Here is a 21,370-nt window from a genome sequence, read left to right as displayed (position 1 = left end):
AAATATATAATAAACAAAGGCAAACCATTGTCGTACATGTTAAAGTACTACCAAATTTTGGTTGAATAAGCTGACCATGTACTACCTCTTTTGTGTACTAAAAAGAAAGGGTACTGAGGACAATGGAATGTACTACCCTTTTGCATCTTTTCAAATTATGGTACTGCACCAAATAATGAGAAATACACAATTTTGGAACCCAATTAATTAGAATATTAGCGGTTCTTCCAAATCTTATTGAGTTGAAACTTGAAATTGTTCATGACTTTTGTTCTGTATCTTTCCATAATTAAATTATCTTTCCCAGTTCAAATGAAATATCTATGATTCCTTTCTAAGACAAAAAGTTGAAGAAATAGGTATTAGATGCATAGGTTTATACTTCATACGTGTAAAAAATAGATGATGGTGGAAAAGGAAAAAGTCAAGGTTAAAGGACAATAACAACTTTGTTTGAAGCTAGCATATGAGGCTAGCTGACCATGACCACCAAACATTATCGTTCAGAACCACCACAGCCACCCCACAAATAGAGGAAAGTAGAGAAACATCTCCCTTTGACACACATGGTCCATGTATTATGTATACAAACATGTCGTATTCAAGGGAATGAAGTGAAAATCAAAACATTCTAAAAAAAAAAAAAAAAAAAAAAAAGAAGTAAAAATCAAAACATGTAATATATTTAAGATGAATTCGAGAAAGATTATGGCCAATTAAAGAATTTCAAAAATAATTTACCAAATCAACATTTTCTTTGAAAGATATAATAAGATTTGACCTTATGTATAATATTTGCTTTATAATAATTACGTTAGATATCAAAAAGTTTCTTTTTATTTGATGATGATAAAATACTTTATCAATTTAGCTAACTTAAGCCACAAATCAACTTACACAAGGTTGTTTTCTCCCTTGTGTGTGTTTGTTTCTAAAAACGAAAATAATAATAATAATAATAATAATGCATACACTGACGATTAGGAATGGAGCCACACTAGGGTCCAAGGGGCCCTAGCCTCCTAAGTTGAATAATTTTAATTATTTTCTCTAAACATATATTAAGGCCTAATTTGAATTGAGTCTAAAAGAAATATAACTTGGCCCCCTTCATAGATCAATCCAAAAAACCAAACTTCACACCTCATCATACAAAAATTATTAACAAAAACTTATTACAAAAATAAAATAAAATAATTGACAACCAATCATGAATTTTTCTATATATATATACTTTGGCTTCCTTAACTTGAAATCTTGATTCCGTTCTTACCGACAATCAATGGCAGCTCTAGAATTTTTTTTTTTTTTTAGAGTGGTTACTAAGAAACTTAAATTATACAAAATTTAATAAAGAGACAATTTGGATATATCAACGTCACAAAAAAAAAAAATGCAAATACATGAAATATTACAATTTTTTTGTACTAACAAAGAGAATAAGAAAAAAAAAAAATAGACCAATAAAAGGTAAAGTGCAAATTTAAAATACTAATATGAGAATAATAAAGTGACCACAAAAATTTCATAACAAATCTTATGCAACAAGTTATTAGCCTATTATTGGTGGGTAAAACATGTCAATATTGAACCCAAATTAGAATTAGTAATAACTTAGCACATAAGATTTACTGTGAAATTATTGTGAAAATGTTGTAGATATAGCATTATTCTTATATTTATTGAATTCAAATTCTTATGATTTTCAAGTAAAGGTGTTCAACATTTTTATTAGAGTATTCAAAATAAGTTAATTTAGTATATAATATATATTTTTAAAGTATATATATATATATACAATTTTTTTCAAGTCAGGATGGTCACAAAATATATTAATTTATAATAATTATTTATATAATTTTTTTTTGACAAGTGAAGGTTGTCCTAGGACTACCCTCAATCACAAGTGGAGCCGCCAGTGCCGACAATTGAAGAATGCATGTTTATTGCTAGAGACAGTTTAGCGGATGTAAAAGAAGCCTAGAACTTCATGGAAAGCATGGTTCACATCATGTATTTATGATAACCTGCTGCTAAAGGAAACTTTATTGAATAGATGAGAAGAAAGTCTCCTTCATATTAAAGATGCCCAATATTAGGTGCAAACTAAAGTCACAAGCTATTCAAATGATATTATAGTGAATATTGGGCAATTTCAACATTTTTTTTTTTTTTTGCCTTTTTGGCTTCAAAACCAGGAGGACATTTACGGTTGGTGATTGACCAGATTAAGAAACAGAAACTAGGAAATGATTCTAAGAAAGAACCTAGTTGCCGCCAAGAAAATTACACAACAAGAGCTACTAATATCATATGTGATACGATTATGTACATAACATTAGTGAGGAGCACAAGTGTCTACACTCTAATTAATTATTATAACATTTTATATCCTAAATTTATGTAAAATTATTAATAGCTAAATTTTAAAAAATTTAAAATTCTACTCCAATTACAATTCTATTACCAATTTTTTAAAAACATATATATTTTTAATTATTTTGACATTTAACATAATTTTTTATTTTTATTATTATTTAAAATTTACTTGGCATTAAAACTTTTGAAACCCAACCTTTATTGTAGTTGTTATATGATATATAGATTATAGAAGCATATGAGATTTTATTTATTTATATCTCAGAAGCATATAAGATTCTATTTGCACATAAGACTCATTTACATATATCTAGGAGTCGAAGTTGGCCCATTTTCTTAAAGGTCCAATACCCACATTCGAAGAGTAGCTTCTTGATTCGCCCAATTTAACATAGACTACATGACCAGGGTTTCGGCGCCCATAATGGACTAGGGGTTGGTAGTAACCTTCTCAAGCAATTGAGCCTAATAATTAATATGTTGAACTAGTCTAGATTGATTCGTGTTAGGGGTTAAGCAATTTTCTTAAAAACCAGGTGGATAATTTACAAGCTCACCAATTAAATAACTTTGCTAAATAATTACTATTTATGTTTTGATATTCCTTCTGAATCCAAATTCTTTGATAAATTTCTATTAGTTTTCTCTAAAGAATTCAAATATAAATTTGTATTAGTTTTCTCTAAAGAACTCATATGTGTGGTCACTACTCCTTCCGTATTGTGTTATGACATGAGACTAATTAGGCATTAATAAAGCTTGCCACTACTTGAACCCACAACCCTTGAACTTACGAGTATGATAAATCACAAGGAGTTCCTTCCACTAGACCACCTCCTTAAGTGGTATAATTAAACTATAGTTGAAATTATATTATTTGATTTTTTATTTAGGAACTTAAAAAAAAGTAGGTTCACCAACCTTGCATAATTAAAAATTATATATTAATTTTTACTAAGAAATTGACTATGTATATTATCAATCAATTACAAAATAGTAACATGATATCTTATGAATTTATTTATTAATAATATCAAGTCTATACATACATACATACATATATATATATATATATGTATAGTATCATACTGCATCATACTCACAAACTTATTCATGAACACATTATTTTGTTTGAACTTGGTTCATCTACTAGTCAAACCTAAATTTGTGCTAAAGTTCATTTGATTTACTAAATAGATGAATATAAACAAGTTTTTTTTTTTTTGAATCAAGTCCAAATTGTTCATAAACAATTTAATTAATTTATGACCCAAAACTTCCCCTCCAATGGGGCAACCTCTACTTGCCCAAGGCAGTTTAGAGGGAGATGGACACCTACACACTTACTAGTGAGGGAAGGGTGACTTGAACGCAAGACACTTTATAAGCAAAGTCTTGTTGGACCAAGGCCTTGACCATCAGGCTACCTGCTGCGTTGGCGTCATATATATTTTACTTCTCAAACATTTGAAAACAAGACCTATCCAAAAAAAGAAAAAGAAAAAAAGGCCTATCATCCTAATACCATCCCATCATTTGTTGCATCAAAGCGGAGGTAATTGGCAAATAATTAGTGATTGCAAAATAAATTAAACTTTTGGGATTTCTTCAAATTCAAATCGCCAAAGCTTAATTTATTTTGCTATCACCAATTATGCATCCATCAAAGCCCAAGCATAACATTTTCCCTCTCAAACATCTTATGAAACAGTCATAGGCCCATCAGGGACTCTGGTCCCAGCATCTTTACCTAATGACCTTTTTGTGACAGCATAAAATAAGGCTCATAAGTTGTAGCACTGGAGCAAGTATGCAACAAAGAAAGCTGCAAACCAATTTAGTGGAAGCATCATATCTCTCTGCTTTATGTGATCAATAAACCAACACTCTCAATTGCCTGGTCCATGAAACTCATTGTCTATTATCAAAAAAAAAAAGAAAAAAAAAAGAAAAAAGAAAAAAAAAAAAAAAAAAACTCATTGTCTTGCTTTCACATTAAAAATTTGGTATGTTAGGTGCCAACCCACATGGTAGGTCCATTCCACTTTTTAGAACCAAACCACCATGATGTAATGTAACGCATAATTGTCCCAGAGTCCGACTACTTGAATTCTGTCTACTTGCGCTTAATTGGAGGAGACTAATTTGGGTAATTGTCTAGTTACTTGTTGTCATACACTTTGTTGGGTAATTGTCGCTTAATTGGAGGAGACAAATTTGGAGGTCAGTACATAATGCAACAGAGAGATGCTAATGCTAGACCATATGAAAATAATAGCAGGACTTCAGGAACCAATTTGCTTGGATAAGCTCATAATTTATCAGTAAAAATTGGGAAGATACACTTGTACATGAAAACGAAATATTCATTCTTGATGATAATCTTCTGATTTGCTTAAGCGTTGAGAATTGAATCTTTCACAATCTCTACGTGTCTAGGATTTGGAAGCTCTGCCCTTGTGGGCTTTTTTCCGGCTTCCTCATCCTAAGTCCTAACACTCTTTGTCGGCTCTATTGCAAGTGTCATGAATCTTTTTCTGTTCTTTTGCTTACTTTGGAAGTAAGAGATGAAGAAACAGCTAGAAGAAAAGGTTGGAAACTAATTATGAGCTTGGGGGTGTGTATATCACGTCGAAGTCGCTCAGAGTCCATTCTGCTATTTCATCTTTGTCACTAACAAAAATTTCAGTACCCACATCTAGGGATGTCCATATTCTTCTAGCAGGACGGGAATCAGGATCCTGCAAAAGAAAAGAATGCATCGCTTTTAATCAGATTCATTGCATTTTTTTAGTAGTAGTAACCTGATATAAAAAATGCATCAATTATTAGTCAAAAGGATTCATTACATATCTATATGAGTAATAGGTAATTTTGGAGTACAGTTGATGTGGTACTCCACACTAATAAAATCGAGTCACCTAATAATAGACTAAAATTAACTTTCTCATATTACTTTATGAGCTTATGTCATATTTTATATGAAATGACTTGTATTTATTTATTGGAGGACTGTGTCACTATAATTTTCCTATCTTTTAGTAGTAGTAATAAATGACTTTCTAAGTTTCTAACCTGATAGAAGTAGAGTCTACTGGACAACCCACCAACATCAAGCTCCCATGTCCTTGCATCACCAACCCAACCGTCTCCTTGTTTGATTGGATAGCCGTACTCAGTCCATATGGGGTGTGGCAGCAACTGAACAATTTCTTGTGCTTGAGGATTGCTATAAGGATCACAAGTGCTTACAGGTTGCTCCAAATGTTGAGCATTACCTGGAGCACAATAGTAATGATAAGCTCCATATGGGAAGTGAGCAGTATCATTCCTGGAGATCTTTTTGTTATCCGGAGTAATATGATATGGTGGGCAATTGCCTATACTTGTGGAGCTGCACCAAGCTGGAGTCTCAGGGTTGATGATCATCTCACTATATCTGGTTACATCAGTGAGCACATCTCCATCACAGGGATCACCATTGTTCTTCCAGCAGCTACCCATATCTATTAGGTAGAACTGGCTCTTGGGCCCTCCTCCTTGTTTGATATCCAAAGTCAGCCTGACCTTAAAATTAGGTGACTCTGGTAGCTGAAATATAACTAAAATTGTGACTACTGGAATGAAAGGAGCACGGGCATGACAGCGTGCTGAATCTATTTTTCTAAGCATTTAATAAACATGAGTATATGACCAAAGCTGGACTGAGACCCGAAATGTCAATTCTCGTTCAAGTGGTCCAAGTGCAGACTTGTTACAAGGTGATGTTAAATTTATACCCAATTTGGCCTACTTCAATAAATAATCAGGACCAGCAAGTGCATAAGTGCTAATGGAACACAGTGAAGATAATTATTTAGTTTAAAACTTTTGGGGTACTATTTCAATGTTGTAATGAATATGCTTATGAAGTGAAAAATGAGGAGTACTTTTTTGCTTGATTAGTTGGGGAAAACCTTGAGTCTACAACCAACTGGCAACTCATGGTTGCAGTGCTCAGCATTTGAAAAAAAAAAAAAAACAAAGACAAAACAGAACTAACAACTGCATGCATTTGCAAACTATATAGGCAGGGTTCATGTGATCCATTAGTAACAATTTTTATACAATGGCCTTGTGACCTTCGCTGAATCTTAAAGCACAAGTTAAGTATAAGGACGACTTTATGTTTGACCACGGTTAGGTATGAATTTTTAATTCATATGAATCAAATAATCAATGGACAAAGATTAATTATTTATGCCTAGACCTAACATGGAACCAATTGATTGCAGGAAGGCCAATTATCAGTCCAATAACGTGCTTCTCTTGTATCATATCTCCTTAAAAAATTCAAGAAAATCCAATCTCTCTCAACCATTCACTAATATATGTTTAGGTCACCAAGAAAAACAATAAGACTCATTTCTGTTATTTACTTTATTAAAGTAAAATTTGCTGACTATATTTCAATTATAGCCTAGAGAGAAAAAATTTCAAATGGGTATTGAATTAATGACTTTTAAGGAAAAAATAGCTTCCAAAGAACTCATACTTACTTTTTTGAGCATTCCCCTTGTGTTATAATGATACCCACCAGAGAATCCTTTGGTTGCATCAGCTCTGAGGTATAGCATCAACCATGGGTACTTCTTAGAGGTCTTGAGCTTATGATTGAATACCCAACTTCCAAGACCAACTTTTTTCTTCCAAACCACCTCATAGAAAGAGATTCCATTAAGTCCAGCACTGATGTCAGAATCCAAATCATAAGTTCCGTTAAAACTTCCTCTCATTGTACCACCACCTAACAAATGTGTATATTGATGATACAAGATGGGTTGATTCATACACCCCTTTCCAAAGCAAGGAAACCTCCCAGGATTGAAAGGAGGTACCTTCTTCCCATTTTCAGGACACAAGCCAGACTGAGTGTCATAGTTACCATTTTTCAGCATAATCATCCAAAACTGCCATGGACTTGGGGTATCAACTTGACATAAAGAACCAAGATACTCCTCCTTCTCTGCAGCATAAAGGTCTACATCATTTGCAGCGCCTGGGCTCAACCCTGGGAATGGTTTACCCACCCCAAGTCCGTTATCAGCTTCTGAAACCTTGTGTCTCAATTCCTGAAAGGAACCTGCCCATTGTGCCCAATATTCAGAATTCCATTTATTAGTTTATTTATTTAAAAAGCCCAACATAATGCTAGCTATTGACCAACATGATTATATTATTTAATTTCAATTGTTTACAACAGCCAAGAACAAATCATGCATTCTGAACATATATAAAAAATGGAAGCAAATAAAGAACATTCCCATTGGACATTGCCATGGCATTTATATCATATATAAAGGAAAAAGATTGAGAATTTCTATATAAAACAGAAAAAAAATAGTAAAAATTAAGAATTAAAAGCAAAACACATGAAAATAAAAAGGCCAACCTTGTTCATTCTTATGTTTCCTTCCATGGTAGTGGACATGCTTACTTGAGAGATCAAAACAATCAGCAGCTCTGGGGCTCCCCATTCCAGGAGCTTCTTCTCCAACTTCATTGCAAAAGTTCCAAGCTTCAAATGCCACCCTCAGTCCATCTCTTCTCATTCCTGGGTCTCCCACTGCTGAGATATACTGTTCATCACCTCTTGCACCAGAAGCAATTATCACAAACACAGTTACCCACGAAAACAGCACATGCAACAGTAGCTCCATTGCTATTTCCAGGGAAGTGTTGTGTCACTGTTGTGCTTCACAGACACAACAGAACAAGCTGACTCTTATTTATAGGCACTTATTAACACATGTATGGTTTTGTTCCTCAGTAAATGGGGGTATCAGCTGCGGTGCTATTGACCCTTTCCATAGTTTTTTTATTATATTTTGTAAGGTGTAACTGTCAGACGTTGCTCATTTTCACTTCACCCCAATTCTGGCCTCTATTTTTGACAAAATGGAAACTAGTTTTTTTCTTTTTCTGATGGAAAAATATTAAACTCTCATTAGATACTTTCTCTAATTGTTCAACATTGAATCCTAACAAATTTTTTTTTTTTATAATACACAGTATGAAAATACAGTCCTAAATATGGACCCACGTCATCAAATGAGTACATCATTATTTATTTTTAAGGATGCTTAATATTTTACACATAAAAATTATACTCTATATAATTAAGTGCTACACTAAAAATTTATGAGATTGCTAGATTATGAAGAAAAAAAAAATTTATTGGAGATTTTGTGCATTTTACTATTTTACCTTTTCTCTTTATAATTGAATTATTGAAGTAACTAATAACAGGATCTTAAAGTGACACAGGCCAAGCACTGAACCAAGGAAAACCAAATTTCGTTTTCGGTAATCTTATCTTTTCTTTTGAAAATACAGGAGGTTGCTTTGGTTTGATTAGTTGACATGATGACTCCAAGAGCAAGACAAACCAAGAAAAAACAATTTTCGTTTTTGTAAATTTCTCTTTTCTTTTGAAATACAAGAAGCTTTGATTTTATTACATAGTAATGCCAGAAACACAAATAATCCCACAATTTTTGTCACAACTCAGATACGAGTTGTGAGTGGTAGAGATATTAACCCATGTGATCCTACACTATTATTTTAATATTGACAATTAACATGTAATAAATTGTGGTAAAAATTATGTAATTATTTGTAATTCTAACGTTATTTCTTATTGTACAATCTATTCTCTATTGTATAATTAGGTCGGCACTAGGGTCCACCTGGTTACTTGTGGGTTTTGGTCAAAAAGAAAAAGTGCAAAGGTAGATTTTGTATAAAATTATTTAAGTGGCAAAAATTATTGAAGTCATTGTCTTTGAAAAATAAATAAATAAGCAAAAGGTATTTTTTTTTTTTTTTTTTTTTGGTGTGAATAAGCTGATATTTAGGGTTGAGGAATTTGAACTCTAAATATTTCATAAAAAAATATTAAGAAGCATAATTAAACTACTAAAAAAAAAAACTTTTAACAAGAATTGAAAGAAGGTAATAAGAATGAAAAAGGGAGAGGAATTTTCATTTTGCTAATAATTAATTGTAAAAGCGTCTTTTGATGAATAGCGAAGTCATGAAATAAATGCATTTCGCATTAGGAAAATACTAAAGTTATATAGAAAATACAAAATTCTAATAATTTAGAATTTTTTAAACAATTAACTTGTAGTAATCAAATAAATGATAATCCCGTTTGATATGAGTTAAGGTTGAACTGAAACTACTTCTACTTGGCAGGTTAATTTTTATATTGATATGTGTAGGGTCTTGTTTTATAGCCCAAACCCAAAAGATATGGAATATTGGTCTAATGAGCCCAGTACAATAAATTTGTAGAGAGTGGATCAAAGAACTAGGCCCTCTATAAATTTAACAATGGCTAGTATGGATTTAAAAGATGATTGAGCAAGAATTAGAACATATAGGATTGAATGAATTCATTGTCCGAGGAAGCAAATCATGATAGAAATCAATAGAACTGATTACAAATGCAATTTTGATTGTTATAGTAGCCTTTCTTCCCTTTTCTCTCCCTCTTCTCATGCAAGGTCTCTCACATTATATAGTTCTCTTTGTCCCATCTTGATCCTACACTTGTTGATCATTTAAACCCTCGCTTAAGTGTCTGTCCCATCAGATACATTCTCTAACTTTTTGTGAGTCGCGGTGGCTAAGGTAGCACTGTTCAGGGGTCCTCTCCACATAAATGTGGCCCAAAAAGTAGTTGCAATGCATTTAATGTGGTGGTAGTAGCATTTCTCTTTATATTTCTAAGTTTCCATCATTCTTATATGTACATGATGCACGTTCTTATCGTTGGAGCTTCTTGGAAGGTCACCTTGATTGGTGGAATACAGGTTTGAGTCGTGTTCATCATATCCGAGGAATAGTTCCTCCTCGGATCGCCCTCCATTCGTTCCCAACTTATGAGACTTTACAATTGGAGTTTCCCATAATTATTTGTCCCTTCTCGGACTAGCCTATGTCCTCGGACCAAGCCCAAGGCCCAATATGTGACTTTGGGCCTTTATCCCTACAATATGTATTCAGCTTTTGATATGAGTTAATGTCAGGTTCATAGTATAGTTTGTGTTTTGCTTGTGTTTTGTGTAAATGGAATTTGATAGGTTCATAGTATAGGTTGTCTTTTGTAGAAATTAGAATTTGACAAGTTTATAATATAGTTTGTGTTTTGCATGAATGAAATTTGACAGATTCATAGTATGGTTTGTGCTTTGTATAATTTGACGAGTTTATAGTATAGTTTGTGTTTTGCATAAATGGAATTTGATAGGTTCATAGTATAAATTGTGTTTTGCGTAAATGAAATTTGACAGGTTTATAGTATAGTTTGTGTTTTGCATAAATGTAATTTGATAGGTTCATAGTATTGTTTGTGCTTTGCATAAATTGAATTTGACAGGTTCATAGTATAGTTTGTGTTTTGCATAAATGAAATTTGACAGATTCATAGTATAGGCTGTGTTTTGCATAAATGGAATTTGACAGATTTATAGTATAGTTTGTATGTTTGCATAAATGGATTTTGACAAATTCATAGTATGGTTTGTGCTTTGTATAAATGGAATTTGACAAGTTTATAGTATAGTTTGTGTTTTGCATAAATGGAATTTGATAGGTTCATAGTATGGTTTGTGCTTTGCATAAATGGAATTTGACAGATTCATAGTATAGTTTGTGTTTTGCTTATGTTTTGCATAAATGGAATTTTAACGGGTTCATAGTATAGGTTGTGTTTAATTTGTGTAAATGGAATTTGAAAATTTTGTAGTATAGTTTATGTTTTGCATAAATGGAATTTGACTGGTTTATAGTATGGTTTGTGCTTTGCATAAATGGTATAGTTTGTTCTTTGAATAAATGAAATTTGACAGGTTTATAGTATGGTTTGTTCTTTGCATAAATGAAATTTGACAGGTGTAGGGGCCTTTTTTGTTATATTGGGTTGGGCCGCCTCCTGCGGTACTAGGCCTAAATGTTATGAGTAAAGGACTTGAGACCGGTCCAACTCCAACTCAACTTGGCCTAGCTTGGTGCAAATTATGCCTTGTCTGCCAGGAACATGCTTAAGGCAGGCAGAACTATTTTAGATGAGTTATGGTAGGCAGACATGATAATAAAACAAAAAAAAAATGAATACTTCGACTTCTTCAACTAAAGTAAACAATTAATCCTTAATTTAAAAGAGATGATCACAATAATGATAATTATTTTTAATAAAGACAGTAAGTTAATTAAATGGTCAGCTCATGGGTTAATCAAGAGAAGAATAAAATTAGAGCAAATCCAGTTCGCCGGACCAAGACCAGAGAGGGAAGAACGCTTCTTCTCAACGCAATCAACCTCCCAGGGAAAATCCTGTTGTGGAAGTTAATTACTTTAAGGGAAGCGGGTTTGAATGGTTGGTGCTCGGAGAAAAACCCATTTTTCTTGCTTTTGGCAGGGAGAAGGATTTTGAGAGGGAGAGAGGGAAATCAACCTACTGGTGCATGCTTGCCGGTCTAACTCTTTGTTTTTTCCTTTTTTCTTTCTTTGTTTTTTTTAGTTTTCCTCTTATCTTTTCTTTCTCTTCTTTTACACTTGTTTTCTATTTTTTGTAATTCCCAGAGACGATTCTCTCCCTCTCTGGGCACGGCAAGGGTCTCCTTATATAGTGCATATAGTGACCAGATTTTACTATTTTAGCCTTTAACCACCTTTATCTAGTCTGGGTGTACTTGTCGACCACTATTGGTTCGTCTGTGTGCCACTCCTCATTTCTAGACAAAGGAGAGCTGTTTTATTTATTAGTCTGCCGTGGCACCCTTTCCTGCCATGGTGTGGGTGCTCTCTCTTTCTATCCCTCATAGCATGCACTTAGCAGTTCCAACTTAACCTTGCTTCTTTTGGGTGATATGTTATCCGAACAGGACGTACCCCCCAAAAGAGCTTGAGTAAGAACCGCAGAATAGGTTTTTTCCCCTCTCCCTACCGCCAAACCATACCCCTTTACCTTTGACCTATGACCCCATTATGTCCCATATTGTCTAGATACAAGCTGGTGGTGCCTGAGCCTTACGCGTGTCTCCCTTTCATGTATGTCCAAAATTTGCCTGTTGCTCATGCGTTCGCCGCAGTTTAGAGGCTTGCTTGCACAGTCTGCCGTACTTCTTTGACCTTTTGTGTGGGTTGCTTTATGATTTTCCGCTCCCTTTAGGTGTTGGGCTTTGCTTGATGTTGGGTTTTGCCTTCTTTCAATCTATTCTTTGATTTGCCATCATTTCCTGCTATATTATTTTGTCATTCCTACTGCAATGACTCAATCCTGTTGGGCCTTTTCAGGCTTGTCGTTTATTCTTTCCCCAGCGACTTAGCATGGCTGTGGGTTTTCTTACTTATGGGCTCCTGTGTCCTTTTTGTTTTCTCTTGAGCATCCTTGGCCCATTTGCTTTTCTTGGGCTTCTTCGGCCCTTTTCCTAACTCTGTGTTCCCATGAGTTTTTACTAACTTCATTGGGCTTTCTCAGCTCAATTACCTCATACTCATCCTTGGGATTTGTGGGTCTGCCATCAACCTCTTACTCTCTTTGCTTACATTACTTTGGGCTTGCCGCGGTCCATTCTTACTTTTCTATATCATACACTGCCTATGGGTTTGCTATTTGCTATTTCTCTTTTTCCGGGCTCCTTTGAGCCCATTTGCTTTCTCAAGACCTATTTATTTATTTTATGGGCCTGTAATCCATTATTCCTGCCGTTTGGGCTTAATAGTTTTTATTTTTTATTTTATATTTTTTTTAATTTTATCTATTTGCCAACTTCTTTTTGGTCTGTGTTGCTGGGCTCCCTCTTTCTTTTTTGGTTTCCAAAATGACCATTAACAACAGGTTTATAGTATAGTTTGTGTTTTGGTGAAATGGAATTTGATAGGTTCATAGTATGGTTTGTGTTTTTGCATAAATGGAATTTGACAGGTTCATAGTATAATTTGTGTTTTGCGTGTGGGAATTTGACGGGTTCATTATATAGTGTGTTTTGCATAAATGAATTTTGACAGGTACATTATATAGTTTGTAAATGGAATTTGACAGGTTTATAATATAGTGTATGTTTTATGTAAATGGATTTTGATAGGTTCATTATGAAATGTATGTTTTGCGTAAATGAATTTTGATAAGTTCATAGTTTAATTTAATTAGAGAAAAAATTAGTTTCATTCTACTCTTAAAAGAAACTTTTTTTTTGATAAATATAGAAAACACATTTTTTTCCAAACAAATGATTGTTATAGAAATATGGATTTCCAAAAATATGATTGTTTGATTTTAAAAATAAAGATGCTAGGTATATTGTAAAGTGAGATAAAGTAACTTTTGAGGTGGTAAAATAGTAACCGGTTCCCAACCCAGGAAGCTGGTGCTCTTAGAATTGATTGATGTTAGGGTATTACAAATTTACTATATAGAACAAACAGTTGTGTCACCAATAAATAAAATAATTTAAACATTCATTTATTAATTTCTTGAAACTCATTAATCACATTCATTTATTTCTACATTATTTTGTTAATTTTATGTAATTTTTTTTAATTTATGATTTTCAAATAACATTATTAGTAATTTAGGATTGTGAAATTCTATGTCTTTAAATTATTTATTATTGTATTTTTAAATAATTTTTGTTAAAAATTAAATTAAATTATACACAAAATGTTTAAAGTAAAAAGAAACACATACAATAATACAACCACATTTGCAATCAATGAATATACTTAAAAAAAAAAATGTATTTGAAAGTATTTCTTAACCTCTATTTTAGACACCTGTAAAATTGCTAGGATTAAAAGTTTTGATTTATCAGTTGACTTATGTAAAATTGATAGAGAGATGCTACGTCTATAACAATTTTACAACATTTTTACAACAAATTATAGGTGGTTAGTTGTTATTGGTTCAAATTTGAAACTAACACTAAGATTACTTTTTTGCCCTCATAATAACAATCAGTAACAACCTGCCACTTAGGATTTGTTGTAAAAATGTTGTAAACATATCATTTCTCAAATTGATATTGCTCCAATCACAACTTACCGCATTAACAATTATGAAAAAAATTAAATTGTAATTTTTTTTGGCATGTCAACTTGAAATAGAGAAAGCATATTTCACGGTTAAGATATATTTTCTATATTTAATAGGATCTTCTCCATTTCAATGAAGCGGAGAAAGTAAATTTCTGTGTTAAAATTTTATTCCTTAGATTGAGCCATTACAAACTAATATGTTATTTAAAGTTTTAAATGTTGTGATTTGTCATTTTTAATATGAACCACGGAACTTTATTCATTTCAAATGGAAAGAGTTTTTTTTTTTTTTTTTTCTTCGAGGAAAGACATACTATATCATTTAAAATTTTAATTAAAGTAACACCGAATATATAGTTAGATTTGTCGTATCTAATTCTGAATCATAACATAGATTAATTAAGAGAATCTTTTACCATGTTAATCACAGTCTCATATGTTAATGATAACTGTCCAAAAGGTCTGCAAATTGGTTTCTCCCCAACACCCTACCCAGGCTGATTTTTCAGGGAAAAGGGCCAAGTTCTTATCTTTTTGTCTGCCTTAGTGGAAGGCTTTTCCAACCATTGAGGCACTGAGTAGTCTGATAAAATTACTGACATGGCTAAATCAGTGGCCCACGAACTTCTAGATTAGATGGTGATGATTATCTTATCTGGTACCAAATCTTCAATTTCCACTCAAATGTTTATAGGTTTTGCTTAGTCCATATGGACTTTCTTGCATTTCATAAACATAATGATTATCGATTTCTAAGGCATTGAATATTATTCTTTCAAATTACATCTGGGGTGATTATTTCCACATAAGGGTTCAATTCAAATACTCAAATGGTACCTAGAATTGGCTAAGAACAAACTCAAATTTGTCAAACTAAACGTATGTCAGTACATCACCAAAACTAATGTCTCGAGGATCACGGATATAATAAGGAAACAGGTAGCGAATTAGGTGGTGTGTAACACTATTCAAAAGGCAAATAATACATCTAAACAGGTGAAGATGACTCAGGCAAATTGACTCCTCCACTCCACCTGTGTTGCTCTGCGTTGCAGCCATCAATTCATTTTCTTACTTGCATGTTGCTCATACAATATGTACGAGAGAGATAATGATAATCTAAGTAATTGATATTTGTAGAAGAAAATGTCAATTTTTTTTGGCGCAATGAGCATTAAAACCTTAGGAAATGTAACATTCTAAACTAATGGGAAATATTATTGCAGACCAAACTTCCTTGACAAAATGAAATAAAAATTGAACGTATGGGTAGGTTCACTTGGAGCTCTAGCAAACCAGCCAAATCAATGTGGTGGAGGTAGCTTGTGTTTATCCAGTTGGGCATGAATTATTTCTTCCTTTGCAAGTTGCAACATAGGCTTCAAACTCCTTTGAATTCGCACCAAGTGATTTTTTTTGTTTGTTTTTGTTTTTGTTTTTTTGGATTATGTGTACATTGTACGCTAAGTCTTAATAATGATTGTCATGACTCAAATCTTTTCTTTCACACTTTTGTTTTGAAAAAAAGAAAAGAGAAAAGAAGATATTTTTGACCTTTTGTCCCATTTGGTACACGAGTTCAAACATATGTTTTTAATTTTTAAACAATATTACACGTATTTTCATATACTTTTTTACCAATAAGTATTTTTAAAAAAACTGAAAATTGTTGTTTAAACACACATACCAAACAGCCTCTGCTTTCATCTATTTACTCATCATGTTCAATTGTTCATGACTACCAACTTCTGATTTGGGTAGTGTTTTTTTTGGAAACTTTTCATTGTATATCCACACCACAAAAAAAAAGAAAAAGATTATTGATTAGAAGAATTCCTTTGGCCTTGAGGCACAAACATAATTTTTGTATTAGAATTTAAAATAATAAAGAAAATTACTTAATAGACCTCTATTTCAATAATTTCATGTACTAGGAATAGTGTAGTAATGTATTATTATGGAGTGGTTATTATTAGTTCACCTACAACACCTGGTGGTCCTGGTTGAAACTGGAATCGACAGGCAGACAATAAAAGGGTTTCTACTTTCCAGTTTCTAGCCCCATCTTTAGTCATTAGTCATTAGTCATTGGCCACACGGGTACTACACGGTCTACAAGTTGTGGGCCACGACTCAGAATAAACGTCGGTCAAGGCATTTAGTTATTTTTGGCAGTATATATTGGTTGGGATTGATTATTGATCGATCTCTTCCTCTACGCCCATAGTTAATAATATACCATTGAAAATCAATTATAGTTTCTCAATTTCTTTTTCAGTCTTGTTCTCTTGTTTATAGTCCAACTCTGCAGCACACAATGCACATTCACATTAGCATCAATATATTTTTAGTCAAATTTGTTCAGTTTTGTTAGCTAATCTAATCTAAAAATATTCACAAACAATTGCATGAATCTCAATACTATTACTATTACATTTAAATATTGCTTCCTATCTCTCTCTAAAAATATATTCTTTTTTTCACCAAATCCTTCCCCAAAACATTTAATTTTAACAGCCGCAGAACCACCACACCATAAACTCATAGCCAAAAAAAAAAAAAAAAAAAAAAATAAATTTGATTTTGAAAATAAATTTGGCGTTCAATCTTAGTATCCTTAACCCAACTAGGTATATGAACTTAGTACTCTTCTACTATGTATATGAACTCATTATTAAAAACTAGTTGAGATTTATATTTATTTGGTAGTAATAGGTATCGTTTTTGTAAATAAGGGATAATGTGAGATATGATTTTTGGTCAACTTAGTTCACACATCACCACCGATCTGTGGATCGTAGAGAGACAGAATATGAATAAAAAACATTTTTTTTGGGTGTATTGGTGAACAATGTTGGAAAAAATTCTATATAACTGTGAATAAATTTCAGTAAGTAAAGCGAAAGTACAACAACACAACGATTTATATGAAAACACTTTCTTCTTAAATGAAAATATTACGGGACAAACTCTAAATAATTTCATTATATTAAATAAAGATTACAACACTAAAAGATATAACTTGAGAAAAAAAAAAAAAAACTCTTTTTCTTTTCGCTTATTGCTCTCTTTCTCATTGTCTATCTCTCACAATTTTCTCTTAACTTTCTCTATTTTTCCCTTTTCTTTTGCTTGCTCTTACTTAGGTAGGTCTTCAAAACTGCACTTAGTCCTCACTTTCTCTGCGACTTCACTTTCTTCCTCACTGGCTGAATGGCCTCTCCTTTTTCGTCTTTTCCTTCTTTTATTCCTTTCACACTCTTGACATCAAATCACAATAAATACAACTCACTTTCCTTGACTTCGCTTTAGCCAATTTCTTATTCCTTCAACTCTCCCTTAGGCCGAATAGCCTCAATGCATCAGCCTTTTTTTTTTTTTTTCATCATCGTGTCCAACATGCCTAAGCCAACCAACCCCAATAAGTCATGCTGACTTTTGTATATGATGGAGAAAAGTTAAGAAACATGAAAGACAAGCTCATTAAATGAGCATGTCTATTACAAATGTGCTGGACTCATGGTGCAGTGCACCCAACAAACAATACCTCAATACATGTATTGAGACATTGTTCATTTATTATTTTTGCACTAGAATGTTGAGTTTGATACACACACCATTTAAATAGGTTTAGCTATATTTTAAGAAAAATCTTATTTAGATGGGCCTGATGTTACTATCGCTAATTGAGCTCCCTCATGTATTCAAGAAGAAACCATCCCCATCCCCATCCCCTCTATTCTATTCTATTCTCTATTTTGAACTCTTGTGGTGCAAATGAAATAAGGTTCCTCTTGTATTTTTGCCTCCTTTCTCTTAATACAAAATTTATTTGACATTAAAGATAAATCATTCAGTCCAAGTTTTAAAAATATTTTAAAATAAAAATAAAAATGAAAAAAAGGAAAATAGAAGTACAAACAATGTATTGCAGAGGAATGCCTATAAATACCATATTATTTCCATTATTATATTTCAATTTAGTCAAATATTATGTTATTTTATATGTTATTTCCATTATTATATTTCAATTTAGTGAAATATTATATTCCATATTTTGTCGCTAAATCTGTAATTTTAGCAACGAAAAAAATATTTCCTCACCAAGTTTCGTTGCTAAAAATACATTTTGTTGTATTATATTGTACATAACAATTAAGTTAGTTCTCTAATGTAGTAATTTATTGTATTTAGTATACATGTTTTCAAATTTTCATCATGCTTTAAAATAAAATAATTATATATAAAATAGATGATAAAAATAAAAGAATAAAAATTACTTGAAATTACATGACAAATACACATAGTGTAAGCCTAAGTTTTTACGAAAAGAAAATTTAATAATAAACTATAGAATAATTTAAAATAAATAATGAATCTTCTTTTAAATATCTCAAAACAATTAATCATATACTTTTAATCAAATAGTTTTACTTAAAGTAAATTAAGTTCATAATATTTAAGTTTGGACTACTTGTATACAAATATAATATGGGAAAATACTATTTTTATAGTACTTTTAAAAATGGAAATTCTGTATTTTCCAATTTGTTTTTTTGAAAAATATGTTACATACGTACGTGTATAATATAATATACTACACATATAGGATTACAAAAAAAGTAAATCTTGGAATGGTTATGATTTTCCCCTCCAAATTAAAAGGAGGGAAATCCCAAGTTAAACAAAAGTTTTAATCCTTGAAATCCCAAGATTATGATGGACTAAATTAACCCCCAAATATATCTATATGCTTCTTTTTTTAGATCAAGTACGATAATTTTTTTTATATAAAAAAATATGATAGTTTTTTTTTTTTTTTTTTCTGTAAGTATCTAGTTTTCCCATAGGTTTGAGTCCGAAGACCATGCAATACCTTGGTTCTGTCTAGTACTTCTATTTTTCTGTAAGTATCTAGTTTCCCCATAGGTTTGAGTCCGAGGACTATGCAATACCTTGGTTTGTCTAGTACCTAGGTATAATGGTGTGAATAGTTTTACCATAGGCTTGGGTCCGAGGACCATGCAATGCCTTGGTTCTGTCTACCACTTCTATTTTTCTGTAAGTATCTAGTTTCCCCATAGGTTTAAGTCCGAGGACCATGCAATACCTTGGTTCTGTCTAGTACCCAGGTATAATGGTGTGAATAGTTTTACCATAGGCTTGGGTCCGAGGACCATGCAATGCCTTGGTTCTGTCTACCACTTCTATTTTTCTGTAAGTATCTAGTTTCTCCATAGGTTTGAGTCCGAGGACCATGCAATACCTTGGTTCTGTCTAGTACCTAGGTATAATGGTGTGAATAGTTTTACCATAGGCTTGGGTCCGAGGACCATGCAATGCCTTGGTTCTGTCTACCACTTCTATTTTTCTGTAAATATCTAGTTTCCCCATAGGTTTGAGTCCGAGGACCATGCAATACCTTGGTTCTGTCTAGTACCCAGGTATAATGGTGTGAATAGTTTTACCATAGGCTTGAGTCCGAGGACCATGCAACGCCTTAGTTCTGTCTACCACTTCTATTTTTCTGTAAGTATCTAGTTTCCCCATAGGTTTGAGTCCGAGGACCATGCAATACCTTGGTTCTGTCTAGTACCCAGGTATAATGGTGTGAATAGTTTTACCATAGGCTTGGGTCCGAGGACCATGCAACGCCTTAGTTCTGTCTACCACTTCTATTTTTCTGTAAGTATCTAGTTTCCCCATAGGTTTGAGTCCGAGGACCATGCAATACCTTGGTTCTGTCTAGTACCCAGGTATAATGGTGTGAATAGTTTTACCATAGGCTTGGGTCCGAGGACCGTGCAATGCCTTGGTTCTGTCTACCACTTCTATTTTTCTGTAAGTATCTAGTTTCCCATAGGTTTGAGTTCGAGGACCATGCAATACCTTGGTTCTGTCTAGTACCAGGTATAATGGTGTGAATAGTTTTACCATAGGCTTGGGTCCGAGGACCATGCAATGCCTTGGTTCTGTCTACCACTTCTATTTTTCTATAAGTATCTAGTTTCCCCATAGGTTTGAGTCCGAGGACCATGCAATACCTTGGTTTTGTCTAGTACCCAGGTATAATGGTGTGAATAGTTTTACCATAGGCTTGGGTCCGAGGACCATGCAATGCCTTGGTTCTGTCTACCACTTCTATTTTTCTGTAAATAGGGGTTTGTCCTCGGACCACTTTACTGGAGATGATTCCTCCTTGGGTCGGATTATGATCTTTACACGTGGCGTTGATCTCGCCTCCAGCTCCAGCCCCCATCTTTTCATTTATGAAGCGTCTTTTGTCCGTTCGTGTTTCGCGCTTGACGCTTCGGTGCGCGAAACGCACCTTCATTAATGTCCTCGTGAATTAACACGAGTCCAACGGTCTACAGCCCCCTTGGAATTTGGTAGCTTCATTATTAGCCCTACTGATAACTCTCTTTTCGAATTCTGCATGAATTAATTCTCACAAACCCTCATCCCCTATATAAGGTGGGGGATGGTTTCTCCATAATCCATGAACCTCCCAACATAAACAGAAAGAATATACCCTTTCAGCTCCCCAAGCCCCTTTAACAACCCCGCCGAAATTGTGACTGGAGTTGGCAAATATAAGGCGGCTTTGGGCGGGTGTGAGGACATTCGTGCCAAGAACCGTTATGGCTGCAGCCCCCACTGGGCTTCCGACGCGGCAGAATCTAGGCGTAACCCCGATGGCGCCATACAAGGTGGCTCGGAGGGATGTCGTTGAAGTACCTAACGTCTCTCCTCGGAGCGCACCCCCGACGAAGAAGGCGTGCGAATTCATGTCATGGGCGGTGCTCGAGTGTTGCCGTCTCCAACGGCCAACACTCGTGAGGATTGGAGAGAATCAAGGGAACATCATGGGGGAAGGTGTCCCGGAGCCCCTGCATCTGCTCCTCTC

The 21,370-nt window shown here is 33.4% G+C and overlaps 1 protein-coding gene across 1 annotated transcript; it reads right to left on the bottom strand.

The window, feature by feature from the left end:
• Positions 1-4,663: 4,663 nt before the first annotated feature.
• On the bottom strand, positions 4,664-8,231 carry LOC112005058 (uncharacterized). The gene is made up of 4 exons (XM_024037306.2): positions 7,811-8,231; positions 6,918-7,501; positions 5,455-5,970; positions 4,664-5,120 (listed from the first exon to the last, which is right to left on the bottom strand). Exons 1-4 carry the CDS (start codon positions 8,076-8,078, stop codon positions 4,983-4,985), a joined length of 1,506 nt encoding a protein of 501 aa, XP_023893074.1. The 5' UTR covers positions 8,079-8,231; the 3' UTR covers positions 4,664-4,982.
• Positions 8,232-21,370: the final 13,139 nt, after the last annotated feature.

This window comes from Quercus suber, unplaced genomic scaffold (assembly GCF_002906115.3).
Source record: "Quercus suber isolate HL8 unplaced genomic scaffold, Cork oak 2.0 scaffold_546, whole genome shotgun sequence".
Taxonomy (NCBI): Eukaryota; Viridiplantae; Streptophyta; class Magnoliopsida; order Fagales; family Fagaceae; genus Quercus; species Quercus suber.
This window is presented reverse-complemented; position numbering and strand designations above follow the sequence as displayed.

Bases quoted from the DNA above. Each gene is read 5' to 3' on its own strand.
- LOC112005058 (XM_024037306.2), bottom strand. From the start codon at position 8,078: ATGGAGCTACTGTTGCATGTGCTGTTTTCGTGGGTAACTGTGTTTGTG. The intron at 7,502-7,810 runs GTTGGCCTTTTT...CACAATGGGCAG, and splicing joins GAAACATAAGAATGAACAAG to GTTCCTTTCAGGAATTGAGA. The intron at 5,971-6,917 runs GTAAGTATGAGT...GTTATATTTCAG, and splicing joins CAAGGGGAATGCTCAAAAAA to CTACCAGAGTCACCTAATTT.